Raw genomic sequence first — 23802 nt, forward strand, 5'->3', positions numbered from 1 at the left:
AGGGATTTAAAGTGTTGCATATAGCAGAAAGAAAAGGAAGGTGAAGGATAATCTCCATCCTTTTTTGGATGCGGTGGGGAACACTGCCACAAAGGATGAGGAAAAGGTGCTTAATGCTGCCTTTGCCTCAGTTTTTAATAGCAAGACCAGCTTTCCTTGGAGTACTCAGCCCCCTGAGCTGGAAGACAGGAATAAGGAGGAGCAGAATGAAGTCCCCATAGTCCAGGAAGAAATGGTTAGTGGCCTGCTGCTCCACTTCGATGTGCACATATCTATGGGGCTGGGTGCGATCTACCTGAGGGTACTGAGGCAGCCGGTGAAAGAGCCCGACAAGCCACTCTCCATCATTAACCAACAGTCCTGGCAAACTGGACAGGTCCCAGAAGACTGGATGTTGGCCAATGTGATGCCCGTCTACAAGAAGGGTGGGAAGGAGGATCTGGGAAACTACAGGCCTGTCAGCCTGACCTCAGTGCTGGGGAAGGTTATGGAGCAGATCATCCCGAGCGTGACAACGTGGCACATGCGGGACAACTGGAGGATCGGGTGCAGCCAGCATGGGGTTGTGAAAGGCAGGTCCTACTTGATGAGCTTGATCTCCTTCTATGACAGGATGACCTGCCTAGTGAATAAGGGAAAGGCTGCAGATGTTGCCTACCTGAACCTTAGTAAAGACACTGAAAGTGTCTTGCACAGCATTCTCCTGGAGAAAGTGGCTACTCATGGCTTGGATGGGTGTGCTCCACGCTGGGTTAAAAGCTGGCTGGATGGCTGAGCCCAGAGGGTGGTGGTGAATGGAGTTACACATGGCTGGTCACAAGTGGTGTTCCCCAGGACTCAGTATTGGAGCTGGTTCTGTTTAATGTCTTTATGGACAACCTGGATGAGGGGATCGAGCGCACCCTCATTAAGTTAGCAGACAACACCAAGTTGAGCAGGAGGACTGATCTGCTGGAGGGTAGGAAGGCTCTGCAGAGGGACCTGGGAAGCTGAACTGATGAGCTAAGGCCAATTATGTGAGGTTCAATGAGAAGTGCCAGTTGCTGCCCTTGGGTCACAACAGCCCCACACAGTGCTACAGGCTTGGGACAGAGCGGCTGGGGAGCTGCCTGGAGGAAAAAGGACCTGGGGGTGCTGGGTGATGGCTGGCTGGGCATGAGCCAGCAGTGTGCCCAGGTGGCCAAGGCTGCAAACAGCATCCTGGCTTGTATCTGCAATAGCGTGGCCAGCAGGACAAGGGTGATTTTCCCTCTATACTCAGGCACTGGTGAGGCTGCACCTTGAATACTGTGTTCAGTTTTGGGCCTCTCACTTCAAGAGGGATGTAGAGGGGCTGTAGTGGGTCCAGAGGAGGGCAACAACGAAGCTGGTGAAGGGTCTGGAGAACAAGTCTTATGAGGAGCAACTGAGGCAACCTGGGTTGCTTAGCTTGGAGGAAAGGAGGCTGAAGGGGGACCTTATCGCTATCTACAACCACCTGAAAGAAGGAAATTGTAGCGAGGTGTGTGTCTGTCTCTTGTTCCAGATAACAAGCAACAGGACAAGAGAAAACAGCTTCAAGTTGTGCCAGGGGAGGTTTAGATTGGATATTGGGAAATTTTTTTCACTGGAAGGGTGGTCAAGATATTAAACAGGCTGTCTAGGCGTGTAGTAAAAACACCATCCTTGGCGGTATTTAAAAAACACACAGATGCGGTGCTTAGTGACATGGTTTAGTGGTGGACTTGGCAGTCCTGAGTTAACAGCTGAGCTTGATGATTTCAAAGGTCTTTTCCAACCTAAATAATTCTATAATTCTATGTTTTGAAACCCTAGGATAAAATGATGAAAAAAAGCAGCATTTAATGCAGATGAGACCCAGTGCTATATACAGACATGTCAAGAAGCAGAGAAGGACAAAGAAAGATCCCATAATAACAACTTGTCCATCATTTTAAAGATAAGCTGGCCATTCAGAAAACTAAGTGAATGCTAATATGCGCCTGTACACAGCCTTGAAGGAAAGTTTTTCTTACAATAACACCTGCTGATGCAAGCAATCAGAGCATTATTCTTTGCATTATGATGGAGGAAATACTTAACACTTGCATGAGCTGACATAAGGCTGTTCAGATTGCGAAACCTTGTGCAAAGCACAACTTTGCAAGTTTCAGTTTATCATAGTTTAATATATGAAGAATTTCACAGGAGACCCCAACTGTTACACTATCAAAACTAGCTGACTGCAACAAGGCTTTTACCATCACATACCAGGTTAACATCAATAAGTAGCTCCTGCACCTTGCCTCAGCACAGCCACCAATCCCCTGCAAGGTTTCAAAAGTTCATCTGCTGTCTGTGATGTTTCTTCACCCTCTTCAGGCCAGTCCACACTGCTTCTTGCCTCTGCTGTGTCTGGAATCTTCCTTCTCCAGGCTCCTTTTCCAGCCAGCCTCTCCTCATCTCTCCTACATCCAGGGCATTGTCTGTCCTCCCTCTGTTTCTTCCAGGTCTCTCTTCATCCAGTACTCCTCTCCCATACCCTTAGAGCTCTTTAACTACTTAGCAGGAACCAGCCACAGATGCACATTATCCACGTCAGCCAACCCACCGCCCCTGAATCCAGCCCACAGCTGTATATTATCAACGTTAATTAACCCGCCTTCATTCCTTTATAATTCCTCTACACTCAAGTAATCAAAAAGGAAAGCTTTGCTCTCATGAGTTCACCTGATAGCTAAACTATTTTCTTAACATGCACTTCGTACTTTTCTGAACTTGAAAAAACTTTAGTTCTGCCAGGAAGTCAGATCTAAATTGTAGTTTCAGGTTTCATAGTGAGTTAGAGTGACCAAGTCCCAGTAAGAGATAAATAGATCATTTTGTAAGATATGGGAGTAAAACTCACTCATTCTTTTTCTAGGTATTCTCAACCTAATTAAATGGGCCATTCCATTAAAATACAGATTTTTGTTATGTGATGAAACATTCAGCCTACTCTTCTGGAACAGGCATACATCAATTGTGCAATGGTATCCTGCCCTGAACTGCTGATGCTGATGATTGTTAAAAATAACTCTTCCTTCCTTTATCTGAGTTGCTTTATATGCATGAATAGTGCCTGAAATGGTTCCCATCAATGTGACTATAGAATGAGAAAATTTTTAAAATGCACAACAAGCAGTGCTATGGAGTGACAAGAGTTAATCACCTTTTTGGGTTTAAGAGCATAAGGCAAGACAATTGAGTTATACTGCTGTAGCATAGTCTGCTGCTATAGTTGTAGACTATACCCACAATGAACATTACTGATGCAACAATAGAAGGTATAATAATATTGGGAGACACTGAAACATGTAATCGGATGGACATACAGGAATCATCCAATATCAGAATATCCCTATAAGCAATGATCAGTGGTTGTATCCAAGGTCTCCTACAGTGAGACTTAACACTAGTTTCTGCTGTTACATATGACCACAAGGGCATGGGTAGGCAACAAGAAGGTGGAGACCTATGAGATTTAGAGAAGGTCCCTGTTCCTGCATGCAGGGGTAGGCTGAAACAGGATTACCCTGGTTCCCAAATATAGAAACAGATTGAAATAGGAGTAAAGAGTCAGTTCTGCTAGGTAAAATTTAACAACCTCCAAACAAAGCTGTGGAATGTTAATCAATAATTTTTCTGAAGTTCTGTAATACTCTGTTCATACCTGAGGGATAGATGAAGAGGACATTTACTAAGACATGATTTAGTGGGAAACTTTTTAATAAAGACAGCACAGGTCAACGTTTCCAGCCTTAGTTTCACTCTGGGTTCCTGAGACACTGAAGGCACTACTTTCATCATGACTACATATACCTAATGCTTGTGGGGTTTGTTTGTTTGTTTTGTTTCTTTTCTAAGAATACCACTTGGTATTTAAATTTATTCTTTAGCATTACTCTATATTTTGTTCAACACAAAAAATATTGGATCAAATAAACTTTCTCAAAACCTGGCCTTGACATTGATAGCTATTTTACAATAGTAATTGATCACATTTGAGGAAGTATTCAGCAAATAGTTATGAGTTCAGCAAATGTGAAGGTCATACCCACAATAAGCCAACATCTATGACATCCTACAGGTTTTACGGGTTTATGGATAAATATTTTCTTCTGATTCAAGTATTTGCTTTTTTACTTTTTTTTTGGTTTTTGTTTAAACTTACATGATAATAACAAGTCCTTATACAGCATTTCAAAAGTGTTTTTTTGCTTTTGTTGAACAGTATTCAGAAAAAAATGGAGTATTATACTAGAAGAACACAATATGCTTTGAGGTACAATTATTGAAAACCATACAATATATAGTTATTATGGCTTATCAGAACTTAAATACCTTGCTGTCTAAGCCTCACTTGGAGAACTAATTACATGAATATTACTCAGTGTCCTGGTGTCAGCTGGGATAGAGTTTATTTTCTTCCTAGTAGTTGATAGAGTGCTGTATTTTGGATTCAGTGTGAGAACAATGTTGGTAACACACTGATGTTTTCAGTTGTTGCTAACTCATGTTTATACTAGGTCAAGGACTTTTCAGCTTCTGAAGCCCTGCCAGCAAGGGGGCTGGAGGTGCACAAGAAGTCAGGAGGGTACACGGCCCAAACTGGCCAAAGGGACATTCTATACTATATGGATAGTGAGCAATTGTACTGTGCACTACTTGGCTTTTTTGTGGTTGGTTTTTTTTTTTTCCTCTTGAGTTTTATGTCTCTTTCTCTTTTTATATCTCCTTTTTCATTATTATTAGCTGTAGTATTTTAAAAACTTTATTTCAATTATTAAAGTGTGTTTGTCTCAGCTCATGAGTTTTACCTTTCTTCCAGTTCTCCACCCCACCCCACTGTGTGTGTGTGTGTGAGAGAAAGCTGATTTGTGGTACTTAGTTGCTGGCTGGGATTAAACCATGATACTGAGTTACAGTTCTTAGATTATTTACTCATGCTGCAATGCTGATAAGTACAAAACATTAGAATGTGCATCTGGAAAAGTTATGACAGGACAAAGAACTTTCTATGAAATGTATTGCCCTTTCTGTTCTAGTAATAGAACAGAAAAAAAATGAACATGCAATATCCAATCTCTTAAAAAGTAGAAGGCTTGAAATATAGTTTGAATGTAGAATCATTTAAATGTATGTAATATATTCTATTTTAATGTCTCATTAAGACACATGTTATAATGCCAAAACATTGGCACCTTTTCATTGTATCAGTACCATCTGGGGTTTCTCTAAGAAAGCCAGTGTCCTTGCCTAGAATGTTTTGACCTGTGTTACAACTCAAGTCTTTATAGACTTGCCAGAAACAAAATAAGAAACCTTTCCACTTGCCCCTCCCCTATACACTTTAAAACAATATAGCATTGCTTTCCTGTTATCCCTCACAGGTATATAGGGCCATTATGGTAGCTGGAGGTAGATGGGTAAGAGTAACAAAATTGCTTCAATAAGCCATGAGTTATGTTTGTACAAATGAGTGGTTGTTGTACTTGCATGCTACTGACTAAAGGCTGATGACAAAGTTAAAACTGAATAATCTCTAATTCAGTTTTGCATTTCCTTTCTTAATGTACCATCGGTTTAAAGAAAGCTTAGTCACTAAGAAAATTTGGATAAATGTATCATTTTTCAAGCCAAAGTGCATTTTTCACAAACAAGTTCACTAAAGCAGCCTAAGTATTTATTCTTTTTTAGATACAAACATTCATGATGTGATTAATGCTGTCTGGATTTTAGATTGAAGTGAAAAATTGATTCACTCTGGATAGTCCTAGTTCTGCAAATATGAAGTTAAAGGCTCTCAGCGTTGGTTAACATTACAAATATAAAATAGCGAAGATCTGTTTTGAGTAGAGACAAGGGAAACAAAAGGAAAAACAGCCCTATTGTCACATCAATTCAATTTACAACAGACATACATGTTGAGTCTCTCTAAAGTCTCTCTTTATTACCTGCTCTTCTCCTTGGATGTTTTCTACTGGGTAGTCATCGTTTAGAAAGCCCCTGCAGGGTTTCTGTGCTTCTCAAAAGGATGTGCAATAGAGTATGTCACCCAAAATAATTATCTGCAACCACCATCTTACCTTAGGCTACATGTCAATATGCACTCACTTGGTACTCAGAGACTGGATCTAATTTAGACCTGAAGGCAGACGTACGTGAATAATACTTACAGCAACAAAACAGGATTGAAGCTACAGTGGAACTAATTTATTAGTTTAAAAGGGCATCAACTGAAGAACTAGTGTCTTTCATAATCTTGGTCCTGTGATATTTTTTGCTTTTTCTTAGCATCCAAGAATGAAATTCCATGGTGTCTTAATGAAAGCAACAGAAGAGACCAAAAGTACTAGCCTTACAGCATGTGCGTGTGAGGTGTCTTATTCTGGTGAAAATGAAAACATATTCTGAGGTTAAAGGAATTATGTTGGTTTTAAAATATGTGTGAAAGAGGAAAAACATTAGGTCATATAATTATAAAATATAGGGCTATGAGCTATAAACCAGGCAAATCAAAGGGACATTATTATGTAGAAGTTGCTATGATAACTGTACTAGAATTTTAAATGGAAGTTATTACATATATTTGCCAAATGTGTAAAGTAAACAAGAATATATAATATAAAGTGACTGAACATTAAATGCCTTTTATGTGGTATTTGGCTTCATGGAATTCATATGGGCTGGAATGGATAACTAAATTAAATAGCATTGCTGTGACCCTTGTGAAGAACTTCAGAGGCAGGAGAAAATACAAAGTGAAGAACTGTATTCTCCATCATGTAACCAAAAGTTTCATTCTTGCTGCAGCCCGCTCCTCAGCCCACAGCTGCAACAAGGGACTTGCACCATTTGCTTTGGAGCCAGCAGGTGTCTAGTCTTCCTCTCACCACAGAGCAGTGAAATTACCCTTGGTAAAGCTCACAGACAGACTCCATATTTCCTCAGAATAATTCTTATTCACCCTGTCTCTTTGCCCTGTTTGGCCAGGAGGCAAATATGGGCAAATATTTGCTAACTCATAGATGTGTTTAAATGGATGAAAAATTTTTGAGGTGATAAAGCAGAGGGGATTATGTGAGTATGTGCCCACAAAAGGGAACGTGCAGTTCTGTCCTAGACCAATCTGAACATTTTTTTGACTCCAGCCTGAAGAAATTCACAAAATAATCATTGTAAAGCAGACTTCTGTGCTGAATACCGACCTGTCCCTGCCCTGTGGGCAGGCAAACATGCTGTTTCCATGAAGATATAATACCACTTCAAGAAGCTACACTGAGCTTTACAATAATACAAATACGTTTCTTGAGCATGTTTTTCTGTGTTCCTTTATGATTTCTTCCCCACAGCTTTTTAGAGCATGTGGCACTTCATGGAACAGAAAACTTGGAAATAATCACATAGCTCATGAAATCCATTTCCCTGAAGTTACAATATCCACGGCATAGCCATTACACGCCACTGGCCACCAAACACATCAGTAGGAGCTTGAGAGTTGTCCGAGAAGACCAGCAGGCCAATTATAATGACCCACAGGAATCTGGCAAGGCTGAGGGCACTGCCAATGCTTAAGATTTTTACCTCTGAGGAATTTGTTAAACTAAATGCCTTGTTACATGCCTATGGAGCCTAACACCTCAGAAGAAACATTTATACAGTATCTTCAGTGAATTGTGAAGCACTGATACAGTTAGAGGAATTTACAGGTTGAATCTTTAATTTCTGTTACATACAGGTGAACAGTTTCTGACTCATGGGTAAAGCTGCTGTAGAGGTTATCATAATTTTGAATGGCAGGACTCCATAGAAGACAGGAACTAACATAAATGGTTATTTTGCCTAAACTATGAAAGAACTAATGCAGATTAATAATGCAGTCTAAATTAAATTATTCCTTCTTTTGTGAGGTACTGAGTACTAGGGTGCATAGTAGTATCAGGCATATACTATGGGATAATCTTTTTCAAATATTCCTTTTTCCACCACTGACTACCATCCAGCCCTCATTCTATTACTAACATATTGTAATTCCATTTAAAGGAAAATTCCGCTATGCTAATCAAGTTTATTTGTACATCTGTAAAAGGCCTTTCTTGTCCCCTTTCAATACCTTGACTGTTGTATAAAATCATGTGTTCTGTTTATTCCAGAATGCAAGGTTCTCATGACAGAGAACAAGGTCATACTTCAGTAAGTAGTTTCACAGTAATGAGTCTACCTGTTACTTCCTTCCATTCAAATGCAAAGTTTTCACATAAGTTATTCTTCTGGGTCATAATGCCAAGCTGATTTTATCTATTGCCCCCTCATTATTCTGAGGTGACTGCTAATGTCCACTGCCAATAAAAAGAATTCCTAGAAACAGTTTGTCTAACGGGAAGTACCAGTTTTACAAAGTAATTTTCTTTGTCAAACAATACCGATGACAACTGTATTTCATATACAGAAAGAGTAAATGAGGTTTGGAACAGCTAAAAAAAACCCAAATTCACCTTACTTATTCTTTATATTCTTTGATACATCAGGAATTGAAGCATGAAATACGCCACCACAAGACTGCAGAATAATCACAGTATTTTAAGATTATACAGTTGAAACTTAATATCAAATAAAATTTCTGTTATTATTATCAGGTTTGAACAAATCATGTAATTATTTGCCCTTAAGTTCTTTTACAACTTCACTTACCTTCTATACAAAGCACAAAAGTACTCTGAGTAGAGCAAGGGCATCTCTTTGTACAAAACACTTGGCATATTATAGATGCCACAAGAAATACTAAAAGACTAGCAACAGTAGTCATAGTAATAACAGATCTGTTGCCTTAGGAAAACACAGTTTAAAAAATATGGTCAGGCCAGCGTGCAAGGAGCTGTAAATAATGCACTGATGGCATTACATGGCCTATTGCTCTGAGATTACCGCTCCAGGAAACTACTAATAATGCCATCCCACAGACTGACTTTGCTTACTTGCTCTTACCACTTCAGTTCTTTATTTCACTCATATATATAGCTTTTCCTAAAAAAGTCATAATCTCCCCTAAAGTGTAGTTGGAATTCTTTAATCTGGTTTTCTTTTGAACCCAAAATACAGGGGTTATAAAACTTGAAATATTGTTGAGCAACCGTACTAAACAGCAACCCATCTAATACAAATGTTTCAATTTTTACAAATAATCAGAAAAATAGATTTCCACAGCCTGATAAACTGAAAATGAATAAGCCATATCCATTCTTTATGATTTGTTACAGCCAAAGCACTAGCTACACTTCACCTTTTCAACTGACATAACTGTTAGCACATGGGTTTAGATCTGAGCAATATAGTTCAGAGGTCTAGTGAAAGATCTCTGGCTCCTACCAAACATCTTGCTGTACTATCCATCATTACTATATATATGACAGATGGAGTTAGTATTGTGCTCCAGATGATTTTATCATTGACAGCCTCTATATCTAATTGCAAATAGCTTGCAGAGGTAATACTTGCAATAAGAAACAACCAGATCTTACGTAAGTGTTCATGACAAAGTACTAGAAAACAAAAATATTACACTTTTTTTAAAAAAAATTTGAGTTCAGATGAACAGCATCTGCAACATTATGTGGGAATAACGTCAACCTAAGATTTAATAATAAACTTCTCCAAATGAATAACAGCACTATGGTTTGATTTGGTACAATTTCAAGGTCTTACAAAACTCATTCTTTTGCTTCTGTATAATATCTGGCAGACCACTGGGCTGTATATTATTTTGGACTCATTAAATGCAAGGTAATGACATCTACTAGATAAGTCTTGTTATATTACATTAAATTTACTAACTAGAGTCTAAGAGAAAATACTTGTATTTTCCTCACGAGTAATCATGTTCACTGCAATGGGATTACATAGAGAAGTATAAAGCAGTCAGAAGTGAGACATTTAATAAATCAGCAGCTTATAGCACTAAATATTTCATAATATCTAGGTAACATCTAACACTCTGAAAATTCTGCCAGATCCAACATCCTGGAAAGGCATTTAGATGGAACAATGGCAAAACAAACTTACTAGTCCCCAAGGCACCAGCAGCAGATGGTATTTCAAACAGAAATGAAAGAGAAAACTATATTTAATGATATGAACAAGCCCTTACCTAGTGGCTGCCCTGCAATGATCCTGGCATTCTCTCCCGCCACTGCAGCCCTTGCGTGCCTCTCACTCATGTACTGTACAAATGCATAACCTTTGTGCACTGAGCAGCCAACTATTTTCCCATACTTTGCAAAGATTGCTTCGATGTCACCTTTTTTGACAATGGCTGTATTCAGATTGCCGATGAAGACTCTGGAGTTGATGGACTTTGGGTCATTCTTATTGGTGACGTTGCTGGTCTGTGTTTTGCCAGTCATGGTTGGATCACTTGGCTTTAGCCCTTAAATAAAGAACAAAGAAGAATTATGTTTCAAACATGCAGATTCTCCTGACTTAGGTGATTTTCCCCACTGTAATTCACTTTTCATTTTCCACTTAGGTTGAATCTAGACTCGGAAGAGTTATACTCTCTAAAAATTATTATCAATAAACCAAGGTAGCACATTTTAAAATACTGTTCATAAGTCAAGTTAAAACTTCTTACTTTTATAGATATAAAATATAACAATATATCTTTTAATGTAATGCTGTGGTACTGGAGCTTACTGTAATCATATGTGGATTTTTGCTTAGAAATTCAGTATTGACTTTTTAAGTACCTGGCTGTCTAGAAACTGCAAAGCAAGAGAATGAATCATTATCTTACGTCAAATAAATGAACATTCAAGGCCATGCAGAGAACAAACTCTAAAAATGAAAGACAACTCTGCTTTTGTTTGGTGAGTGTTAGCCAGAGCACACTTCTTAACAGTTAAATATCGTTGACTACTGTGAGAGTGCAGGGCACGTAACATACAGTTCTTTACTGCAATCAATATGTTTCTATCAGAACAATTTTCCCTATTAATTCAGTAAAAAAAAAAAAAAAAAAAAGAGACAGTGGCTTATGTTGCTAGAATTAAATAGTTTGAAAAAAACCTTGCTTAGTTACAGGACACGGATTTGCTTGCTGCTTTGCTTTTTCCTTTAAGGTCACTAATCTAAATACATCCTGACATATCTCAAATGGAAATATCCACACTATTCCTGGGAAAGATTTGGCAAAAGAAAACAAAACAAATTACTTCTTATGTTCATCTAACCTCACACTTCCGAAGTGCACCTGATTTTTCTTAATATATATGCAAATTCCACCTGCCAGCAGGTTTCCTTAATTTACATCAATTTACTTAGATGGAGATGAAATGAAAGAAGTTGTCCCATGTTGCTGCTGGGTTTTCTTTAGCTATATTAGACAACAGAAATGCCAAAAATATGCATACCTCTACATGGTGAAAACATTTTGTAAGAAGGAGGTCACTAAGACAGCAGTCAAATATAGGCCACGTCTTACAGCTAAGAATTATGTTACTATTTTTTAACCTGTTCATACTTTTGATCATATCACAGTAACAGCTCAGGCAAGAAGAGAATGCAGTTAAATACTGCTCGCAGTTAAAGCTCAGTTCATTTCTCAAGATGAAAAGGAATAATGACTTCTATTCTGGAGTAAAGCTTGACACTGACTAGCAGAAGTTTCATATTTTAAATCAATAGCTACCATATATTAAGCTAGACTGATGAAAAAAGAAACCATTGTCACTGAACTCTGCACAATTCCTGGTGAACAAAACAGCCGCAGCCGCAGCCATGGGCACTTTGACCATCTCCAGCACACAGGATCCAAACCCCCACCCTTCAGGCAAGAACACACAAAGGAGCCATGTGGGCTGAGTCCTGGCAAACAGTCTGCTGTGTTAAATGAATGCAAGCAATGGGGCTATCAGTCAAATAGCTTTCACTTGTTTAACAACTTAATATGACAGCTTCCTTCATAGCGCAACATTTAGAGAAAATATTGTAGAAAACTAGAAAAATATGTTTTCCTGTAAGTTTATCGATTTTAAATACATTCTGGGAACATAAGATACTGTATACATGCACAACATTCATCATGGAAAACCAGGAAAACCGCCTTGACCAAAAGCCTCTTAGCTTTATCATATCACAGACTCAATAGTATATATTTCTAGGTAGCTGTGCAGATCATGTGTGTTGAAATCACATCTATATATAGTTAACCTGCGTATTGTGAGCAGTTGTAATAGTAGGCTTGGTACCATAACAGTTTGAAGACAAACCACCTGTAAAACATAAATATAATGGACATTGAGATCCATATTGGCATTAAATAGACTGCTGATATTATCTGGGAGCTAGCAAGTCTAAACCCATCTTAGATATACCTGTATTTACACAGAAGTCAAAGTGACAATAGCATAGCCGTGTTAGCTTCAAAAGCCCTAATGACCCAGACTGATGAGGTAACATGGTAGAGTAGCTAGGCATAAAATGTTATTGCAGTCAAGTAGCTGGTGAACAGGGAACCACTGGTATCCCTTGTGGTTCCAGGACACACACCACTTCACTGTGCAAATAGCACTTCTGTTGGGAAAACTTGACATGGACAGTATTGTGTTCGTCTTTGAGAACATCCAGAAAAAAAGCTATATCTATATTATTACATAATTCTTAACATTTTGTTAATGTTTTCTGTTACATTTATCAGCTGTGTAGCTGAACTGATTTTACTAAACTCACAGAGGTAGTGTCTCACAAGTAAGACTACTGGTCCAGGAAGTAGTGGACTTGGCTGGTAGGCTTGTCTCTTCCACTCGCCCGCTTATGACTCTCAGCAAGACACTTTTTTTGTGCCTCTGTTTCCACTTTTTAGACTTCAGACTTGCTTTTTTTTGACTCATCTGTCTCTATGTGTATTTTTATACAGCACATCACACAAGGATGGCACCTCGGCTGGTACATTTTGGGTACAACTGACGCACTAATAATAAAAATAACAAGGGGACACAATCTACAGAAAATCTTCTGCTTAGAAAAGACTTGCATGAAAATTATACGCAACAAAACTCTTTTAATTATTGCCATCACAACTGCTTTCAAAACACAGAGTACTGCATGCTATATTTCCTGTATTGTTTAGTCATTTAACATGGGATTTAGGGAACTATTCCTTTCTTCATGTCATAAAAATCTTCATTATATTTTTTTTCCCAGTTTTGCTATGCAGTGATTTAAATAGACTTTGAATAGGACATTGAATGTTTCTCTCTTGTAGTTGTTCTTTGCAATGCAAATTTGCAATGTTTTAATAACACAAAGAAAAGTAGTTGTCTAGTGGGTTCTCTCATATTCAAATGAGCAGTCAGGAAAACGTGCTGCAGAAATTCAAAGGGTGAGAATAATACCAACGTGAATAATTGAGATTTGATTGCCTTGCTGGTCAACATACAATACTATTGTGAATATTTAATGAAAATCAAAGGTACATGGGATCTTCATTACAATAAGAAAGAACTTATGGTAGGTCTTACACCTTACTTACAATATGCATCTGTGAATACTGAATTATACCTGTCTTGGAGCTATCAGTAAAATGACAAACATTGTAACTCATACAACTGCAGAATAAATGAAGCAGTGAGAGAAATGTATCTGAAATCATCTCATATCCTTGCAGCCTTTAATAGGGTATCTTGCTAATTTCCTATTATTGCAGCGACCCTTGCTAGTAATAAATATCCCCTATATGCCAAACATATATTTTAGGAAATGCATTGTGAATAATATCTAGCTGTCAATACACTTCATCATGCTTACTTATTCAATACACTTCATTATATACAGCAGGGGCCCTCAAACTTTTTATCCAGGGGGCCGGCACGCGGATGCAGTGGCAGGCAGTCATCTGCGGCTGCTTGGTTTCCCCCCCCCAACCCCCGGCGGGGGGGTTCTGTAAATACCGGGGGCTGGATTGAGGACCCTGGGGGGCCATAGTTTGAGGACCCCTGATACACAGCATTGTTTTATGCTGTTGCTGATTTAATTATTCTACCCAGAACTAACTAGTTCTTTGTGTACTTGAACACAGAAGTTATAAATTAGACCATTTCTATTATTACATAGATCTCTGATTCAAAGAATAAAGTTTACAAATTTGCTTTAAACATTAAAATTTCTAACATGTTAAACAAGAATGAAAATGGAAATTACTGAAATGTGGTTCCTATTGTCCAGCACACACATGGGACAAATCTAAACTTAAGCTTAGATTTGTCTAAGTGCTGAAAAGGGGGACAGATTTTAAGCCCTGGCCTCCCTCACTTTTCCAGCATTTTCTGACAACGTTTGGTTAAGCATGACAAAGCATTGTTTTGTGGCTATGAAACTCATCTTCAGTCCATAAGATGAAGGTTTGAACCCACATCTCCCATTTCATAGATGTTCCTGCTACGATGCTGTGCTTAACTCCAGAATAGTGAAGACAATGATCCCTTTTACAGTTGTGCTGTGGCCCAGTGCAAGGAAGAGCACAGGACTTGAAGCAAAGGGAAAGGCAACAAATTGTCAAATTCTACATCCCAGTAACTCCAAGTCAATTCTTTGGAAGGGTAGAGGCAAGAAGGAACTATGATAGTCTTGTTGGATCTCTGCTTCCTGTGCTGCTTACACATTCTACCAATGACTCTTCACAGCAAAATTCAAAATTTATCTTTGAAGAGGCAGTATTTTGGTCAAACTGCAAAACAACTTGGGACATATGGAGACTTGAGGACTTAAGCTGTTTAAAGGGATTTTGAGAGCAATTCACTTCAGCATCTTCCTAGTTGTACAACTGTTTCTCATCTTAAAAGACTGATTGGAATTCATCAGCCAAATTAAATTTCTACTGAATACTGCTAACTTGTCTCTGAAATTATTATTATGCATTTTCCTATGCAGAATAAACAATGAGGCTGATGTGTAAGAATTCTGTTAGAATTAATATCTTTAAAAGAAGATATTTTATTTAAAAATAAATATCTTTAAAAGAAGTTAGGAAAAATTTATATTGATGGTTTAGGGGCTTGGTTTGTTGGTTTTTTTATAAGATCTGTACTTACTTTCACTTTTAAAGGATTTGCGTCCAACAAGTTTAGTAATACTTAGAGGAGTTTCTACATATTTATGTGCTTTTATCTTGGAGCTATTTTCTTCTGTAAATAAAACACTTGGGTTTTTTTTAAGCAAATAGAAAAACCCTATATCTTTGAATGAACTAAATATTACTTGCAGTGACTTCAGGAAAAATTAGAGTCTATTGAGGAAAAACTGAAACAAGTAAACTGATAATATTTGAACACTTCAATGTTTTCTGAAAAGACATTAGAAACATGTCACTTACATAGAGAGCAATTTAATATAAAATTTCTATGTACTCATTATGTTTTCAAAGAAAATATTAGGAAAAATGAAACACACTTTCACCACCACCCCCCCACACACACACACAACCCCCCCTCAAAAAAAATCCGTTTGAGATCATGTGTAGAGCTGAGTCAGGAAATCAACACTTTGTACTATATCTATGTGATAGCAAAAGACTCATTCTATGGATAAAGATTTCTAAGTTTGAAAATTCTCATAATCAGTAGCTTATCTAAGCACCATTAAATTCCAAATCTTGATTTTTACTATTTACAATAATGAAGTTTGCATAGTAAGATGCATTATACACATTTAATAATCACAAAATCCTTCCAAGAAAGACAGAAAAAGACCTAAATAGACACATAGTTGGACTGTGATGTCTTTCTCCACAATGAAATCCACAGTAAAAAGTACAGCCTGTGAAAAATTAATTGCTAGGATATTTGGGGGTCAATCTGAACATGGACAGTCTGGCAAATATTGAACATCACGTATTGGTCCTTAGATGGACAAAATGCAGCACTATAACACATGGTTGTAAAACACATGGTGCTCTCTTCAGCATTTCCAAGCAATTTATGTCTGCCCTTCTGTTATCCAGTCTCAGTTAACAGCTGAACTTTCGCAACAATCAAGGTTCAAACCTTGCTTTAATAGTTGAGTTCTTCTGTGGTTTAGTGTCTTTAAGGTTTAAGAATCAATAAATATTAAAAGAAATTAAGGCCATAATATATTTTTCTCCTTTTGAACTACTTTTTAACAACAGTGACAACATTAATACTTTTGTAGTGTTGCAGACAAATTTAAGGTGTTTAAATATTGCAAGTGTCCTTCTGTGGGTGAAATCAGCATAGATTTGTCTTGCATTGGTACTAATATTAATGGAGAAAATTCAATATTAATGTTATTCCTTTAATAAGCTGTCATTAAAAACTATTTTATCTCAGTTAAATTCAGTCCTTGACAAATCCCTGTAAAATTTTACATACCTGTTGGAATTAAGAATATTGAATATTTCATGGTGGGAGGGAGGGATGGAAGCAGGGAAGAGAGAGAACAGAACATTATCAGATAAAATATATTTTGTCTTGGAAAATCCTTTCTTCTTTATATTTAATTTCTTTTTTAATGACTTGCTATATCTAGGTCACACAAATAAAGAAAAAAGCTATTCATAAGATGGCTGGTTAAATCCACATCAAAATATTCTGGGCTTTTCCAGTTCTCATTAAAGTTAAAGAATCTGCTTCACCTCTCTCTCCCCAAGATATCCTGCCTTTCTATTTTTGTTTTATTTTTATGAATTAGCTTTAAGTTTTCCTTTCAATTATTTTTAAGAAGGTGTTGACACATCATGTCTATGACACAGACAATGCTCCCTTTAAGCTGGGATTTCTGGAGCCATATAAATGACAAAACGCATCAATACTTGCTATGCCACATCTTGTAGAAAACAAAGGACTAAAAAATAAAATGATGTAATAGATCGCACTTCATCTGTTGACACTGTTCTCAAAGAGACAAATACTCTCTCTTTTGGGAGGGTGAATAAAATATGTCTGATTTTTTAAAAAAGGGAAAATAACTAGATATTAATAACACCATACAGCCAAATATCATAACATACTTTCACTAATACATTCATTTGGGTTAATTGTTTAAACATTTGAAAGACTGCAGGGGAGACATGCACTCTGTCTCAGGAGCAGCACAACCTCCAAGGAGGGAGAGGAAAGAGGATAAGGTCTAAGTCTGTACAAATGGACAGAAATTATCACTTCTTATTGACCTGCACTAGCTCATGGTGCCAGGATCTTCTCCCACCCAAACAGGCAGAAGAAAATGAAACCTGTCAGTGGAGATTTATAGGGATTTTCCCTCCCATTCATATGCTCTTTGTTCTCAGGATATAGAAAATAGCCCTACATAATCATGTAAAGAAATAAATTTCCCTAATAAAATTATTCGATGAGCACTCAGATATGGGTCCCTTTCCCCCATCATATTTAATCCCTTTTAAATACAAGGCTTTCTCTATTGATCAATTGCAAAATCAAACCATAATCCTGTTGGCTAAGATAAGAAAATAACTGTGATAGCACATACCAGTATAGCTGTGTAAACAGTACAGTAAATTCAGGGGGAAAATACTAAAATGAGATTAAAAAAAAAATAAAATAAATAAATAAAGACTTATTTGGGATTCTAAGTGAAATCTGGAATAGGGTAAAGATATTACATTACCTAACTGTCTAATCCCATCAAGAGATACGCTTTTCCAGGGAACAGACATGGACATTGAGGTTACAACATAGCAAATTCCAGAATGGGACACCTGGTATTTTCCCCTCACACCTTTTAAAACATCTCCAGGAAAAAAAGTACAATCACAATATTTTGACACTAACATAAGACAGACAAATAAAGGTCAACATTCATACTCTTCTTTAACGTGTCTTAGTTGTGATCTATGTGTTGAATATGTCTATCCAGGAAGCTAATATTGGAAGCTTTTCATTTTGGGATGTGCTGCTTTTATGTGTTGTCAATCAGGCTCCTGGAGATAAAACTGAACAATTTTATTTTTTATTCTTTTCTTAAGAAAAAGGCAAACAAAACTTGGTGACTTTCCCCTTCACTTCTAATATTTTGACCAGATCTATTTGTAGCCAGCTATCTCATTTCCTCCAAGTCATCATTTATCATTTATACAGCAAGCTATTTTAATCTTCCCTCATCAGTCATTCCTGCTAGCTTCTTAATAATTTTTAATGCATTTCTGACTTTCTACAGTTTCTATGGCCTAAATCTGTTTTCAATCTTCAGTTTTAGGTACAGTGACAGTAAAAGGTGCAGGACTGCTCTCTCACTCTTCACTTGGTGACACTATGGATTGCCTAAAAACAATCTTAGCTATATTTGCTGTCATATGACATTTCAAGCTAATCTCATGTACTCTAGGGTTGCTTGGTCTCATTTGGCAGTGTTGCTTCCTCTGTGTTTTTGCTTTCTCTTCAGCTTCATATAACTGTGAGGATTAAATGAGCCTTGGCAAGTGAGACAGTCTCCTACTATCATTTTTATATTTCTAACCATCCTAATAGACTTCACCAGTTTTCTCTGCTCTCAAGGGAGTTTACAGTCCCATATGACAACATCTTCTGAAATTTTAATCAGCATTTTTTTTTTTAATGCATTACAATTCAAAGACATTATTTAAAACCAGGTCTATTAAGGGTACCCATGTTAGATGTTTCCCCTACAACAGAGTTCTCATTCCAAACCTTCTCTGTTATATACTAAGCTGTTTTTTGGGACACATGATATTAAACATAGCTTGGTGGATATGAATAATTTTTTCAAATTTTTTCTTAAGGGAAGAAGATTATTTTGACAAATTTGTCATGCTTTTTTGAAGTAGCATCCAATCTCATCCAATCTTAATTTCTTCTGAGATCCCTATAACGAACTCATCGATGGACTATTTCAGCTAATTTTATGCTACTAAAGCCTCTGAGGAAACTTTCAGTAACATTATTTTTACTAGAATTTTGCTCCCCTATGTTTCCTCTATTGTTTTATAAAAATTTGAAATTGGATTTGAGGAATGTCACAGTCTAGGCTGCCAAATACCAAACAAGAAGTCAAAAACTTCCGAACTGTAATCCTAGCTCTGGTAGAGACCTGATAAGAGGCCTTAAGCAAGTCGCTTAATATCTCTACCTTGTCCTCTTTCTTCAGAAACTGGCAATAATACCGATGATATTCCAGTTCAGCAAGTCGTTACATGAATGAAATGAAAGAATTGAAAATACTGCAAAAATGCTGTGGCATTAGGAAGTTTAATAGAAACTATACAGTTTAATTGAAAACATAGGACTTTGTTTTGAGGATCAGTGATGTCTTTGTTTTTCCTGTCCATACCACTTATACCTGTATACTCCTAAGTCTTTTTCTGTATTTTCTGTTCATGGGCATTTTTTCCAGTTTATCTCATGTATTAGTTGATCAAAATAATTATTTGATCTTTCATAATGGAGAGAGGTATTTAAGCGTACTTGACTTTCATAATCACAGGCAAATTAGAATCACATTTACTGTTGTATTCACTCCATAATGTCCCTCTCAGAAGCCTGTCTTGGGGATTTATGCCAGGTGACCATATTGTGCATCTGACTTACGGGAAGAAAATCTAGTACGGACAACTGAGTAATTCTGATGTCTGACTCTAGCTCAGCTGGTAACTTTCCCAAAATGATGCAGTAAATCACAGGCATATTGTGCTTTTGCTTTATCCATCCCATTCTTTTACCCCATTTATTCAGCCTCGCTATATTTTTGTATCTGTCATGCATGAATTGCATGTTTAAAACCCAAGCACATGTGCAGGCAACACGTGATAGACTGCCACATCCCTGCAGAGCCTTGGTTTTATTCCTTAGCCTATACAGTACATCCTGACTCAGAAACTGAAGGTATATCTTTGTTTTTCACCACAAAACACTGACTGACTTTCTAGTCTATCTAGAAAGTCTAGTCTATCTTTTCACACACTGAATCTCATGTGCACATATCAAATTTTAAGGTTACAAGGAAACTTTATTTTTAATCAAGAAACAAGAGATACTCTCACCACCAAGGATAGGAACAAGACATCTGAAATTCCTCTCCTGGATAAATCTTAGAGGAGTTCATTGCATCCACACTGTGACAATGGAATTTTCCACACGGAATTATGAAAGTTCCATCACCCATATATGCAGTATATAGGTACCTGATGAGGAAAAACTTCAAGAAAATCTGAGTACGGATCTAATGATGAGGTTGTTAAAGCCTTAAAGTCAGCCTTGTATTTAAATCTGACTTCAGCTCCTTTCCACCCCCCACCCCACCAGTCATGCAACCATAAGCAACCTTATAAACTAGGTCCATAGACTCTCCTGGGCTTCTACCATTTTATAAACACAAATTCAAAGCCATCTCTAGAACTTCTTTTCCTCTATCGACTCAACATGAATGCATCTGAAGTTTAATTGCACTTCAGATTCTGACATTCAGGCTTACAAGTAGTCTAATGTTCTGCAGAAATTTCTTTATTTTTTTTTAAGACTGAGTGGCTTCATCTACAGAGCATGTTTAAATCTGCCTGAATTCATTTTTTGACCTGTCTTGCCTGCAGAGATTACTTAGTAATTTTCCTCTGTCATGACTTTTAAGGACAGAAACCCCAGTTGTGGTACCTTTCCCAGTGTTTTAACGGATAGTTCAATTTTAGGACATTCTCTGGGACAGTGGAAAACTTCATTTGGTTCTCTGCTGCTGAAAATTAGAATGTGCATTCCTGGTCTCCTGAGTGTGTGCCTTGGCTCTCAGCAATCACTGTTGCATGGCTGCTTCAGGGTCTTCGCCCTACATTTCCCTCCTAGTCTATCTTCAAAAGAACTGGACATTTACTCTGTAGTTAAATCTATGGGAATTTTCATGCTGAAGTCTTACTAGGCACTTTTAATGCAAAAATAATTTTAATTTGTCTGTTTATTTTTCAGTTCTGTGCTGAGACAAGGGAATTGAACGAAACTTAGTATAGTAACATTTTCATTGTTACTGAGAGATCACAAAACCTGCAGTTCCTACACTGTGCCCCGTATCATATAAAAAGATTTGCTAGAAAGTTTAACATGCTAAAAGCAGTATGCTCAAATAGGGCACGTACCACTGAGAACACCCAAAATCATATTCCAATTTTCCTTTAAAATGTATTATATATGCACACAAAAAGTCTTACTTGTTCCCTCTTCATCGTTTTGTGAAAAGCCAAACAAAAATGGGATGAGAAACTTTTTTCCAGTATTTCTCAATCTTTGTAGTCTCATCAGTAACTTTTTGCTGCAGCAAGTAGATACAAGTGAGATTTTAATTTACTTTGGGATGCTAGTAAGTTTTTGGGAAGCTGTGATTTTACTCTAGCAGACATCTGATGCCCAAACCCAATAATAGCCCCTACTCAGATAATTCTTTTATTTATTTAGTGCTCTTTCAGAAACTCATTTAAGCAAACAGAATTAAATAGAAATATGCCAAAAACATTTCCCTAAAAATATTATTTGAACATTAATTAACCACATTAATACAGGCTTTTTGATGGAAACCATACAAAACCTATTGTCAACATCTGTCTTCTAGCAGTATGTTTTTTGAGCAAATGGTGATTTTCCAGGACAGCACCTAATGATTTAATGTAAGCAGGTAACCTGTCCTCTGGGATTCAAAACTGTGTATATTTGAACACTTTAGAATTTGGTGCTGGCTGCATATTCCTGGTTTTGGTTAACCCTTTGCAAAGAGACTGCTCAGAAAACAATCAATTTATATTCAGATATGTCTAAAGTGTCATTCTCTTTTCTTGTACTGACTTCTTGTATCATGTCATATTTTCATCACCTTACTCCTATAACACCTGTCTCATATATTCTCTGCTTCCTCTCATGTCTACCCTACTCTGCTCAAGTTCATCCACACTATTCCATACTCAAGTCCACTTTGTTTCTTCCATTCTCCTGAGTCCTTACTACAGATTTTCCTCCTCCCCAACCTTAGAAGAGTGTCACTGGTATGAAGTTTGTCACACTGCTTTTGTTTTCACTTCCTATAGGCCTTTCCAGTGAATGGCTAATTTATTTGTATCAGAAGTTCGTTTTTGTTTGTTTGGGGTTTGTTGGGGGGGGGGGGGTTGGGGTTTTTTTTTTTTTGTTTTTTTTTGTTTGTTTGTTTGTTTTGGTTGTTTTTTTTTTTACTTGCTATTACTCTATATTGTACCTAAAAGAACATGGTCTTGTAAGCACTGGGATCAGCAGCACCTGAAGTGACCGTAATCTGTCACTCTATCAAGAGACGATTGTATGACTACTCTGAGTGGAACTGTGGCCTTGCCAAAGCCAGTGGTAAAAAAGTAGGATTTTAGCTGCAATTAAACTGAATTTTTGCCTTTTAATGTGCTTCAGAAGGAGCAGCACTAGATCTTTAAGCTGCATAGCATTTTTAAAGACTGTAAAAGAATGATTCTAGTAACACTGACTACACAGTACATTGCTTTTTCTCTTTCTTTTCACACTGTAGATACATATGGGAAAGTACAAAAGGAAAAAGGAAAACATTTCCACTACATTTTCAAAATGCAAAATGGATTATGACTTATTTTTAAGCCAAAAAATACAAGCCTGAAAAGAAAAGTTTCAGAAAATTCAGTAGAAATCATTAAAATGCAGAATGTTTAACATAAGTATACTTCTTATTACCTCCCCTGTATCACAGGAGACTGGACAAATTTGAGCATAAAGAAACCTCACTATGAATCTTACATTTAAATAATTCATTCTATTGATTATATTCAATCTCCGACATCATGATGTAGAGCTGTAAATTATCTGATAGGCGTGCAGTAAAAACAGGTTAAAGCAAATAATTTACAATGAATAATTTATCTCTCAAATTTTCCACCCTGTAAAGATTTTTCTATAGCTCTTGCTGTCCTAATATCTAACCTCTGGTATAATGGATGATATTATTAGAAGGATTCATTACTAAAGCAACTCTGCTTAAACCACAGTGTAGCTTTCCTTGACTTAACTGGGACAGGAAAGAGTATAAATTGAAAGGAGAGGGGCTTTGCTCTTGTTTTTATGTTATCCCCTCAAATGAATCTGAACATGTGCACTTTAAGTTTTATTATTCAGCAGCTTGCATGAGTAAGGATTTTTTTCCTGTAAAAACTGATCAGTTGCAAACAGATTTTTGATAGCACTTGAAATTAAATATTAAATATTCTAAATATTCTTTAATTTTGTCTAGTTTACGTAGATTTAATTTGATTGAGTATGTTAAAAATTAGTGTTTGCTTCCAATTGACTTTTAGTGTGTTTCTTCCACCAAGTTTGATCAGGAAGCTCTCAAATAAATGTCCAAAAACATTCACACCAAATGAAACTTGGCTATTCAGAGCTCAAATATAAAAAAAACCACAGAAGCAGACAAAGTTAATTATAAGTGTGTATGAAATCTATGGAAGAAAGTTGTTTGTTTTTTCACTTGGCTTAAGTGATCAGCTTTGGCAACTCAAATTGGTTATTTTCAGTCTATATTACCTTATCATCCCAACTAATTACAACATGTGTGATGCTGCATGTGCTTAACTCGTTCTTGTGAACAAATATTAATTATTTGACAAAACTAATTATTTTGAAACTAAAACATACTCAGCGTTGATCTTTTAACATGCAAGCCTCAGTTGCCCAACCACATTGCACAAAACGTACAGTCTTGATTTCCACTAGTATTGTTAGTTATTGTCCTAATGTGATTATGCACTCTTATATTTCTTTTGGAAAAAAAAAA

The 23802-nt window shown here is 36.9% G+C and overlaps 1 protein-coding gene across 4 annotated transcripts in view; it reads right to left on the bottom strand.

The window, feature by feature from the left end:
• RALYL (RALY RNA binding protein like) overlaps positions 1 to 23802 on the bottom strand; it is a 400885-nt gene that overhangs the window by 197307 nt on the left and 179776 nt on the right. For all 4 annotated transcript variants that reach the window (XM_037381575.1, XM_037381576.1, XM_037381573.1 and 1 more), the window contains one exon: positions 10166 to 10444. In XM_037381575.1, the coding sequence (XP_037237472.1) occupies positions 10166 to 10421 (256 nt within the window). In that variant the 5' untranslated portion in view covers positions 10422 to 10444. The remainder of the gene's footprint in view (positions 1 to 10165; positions 10445 to 23802) is intronic.

Source organism: Falco rusticolus, chromosome 3 (assembly GCF_015220075.1).
Source record: "Falco rusticolus isolate bFalRus1 chromosome 3, bFalRus1.pri, whole genome shotgun sequence".
Classification (NCBI taxonomy): Eukaryota; Metazoa; Chordata; class Aves; order Falconiformes; family Falconidae; genus Falco; species Falco rusticolus.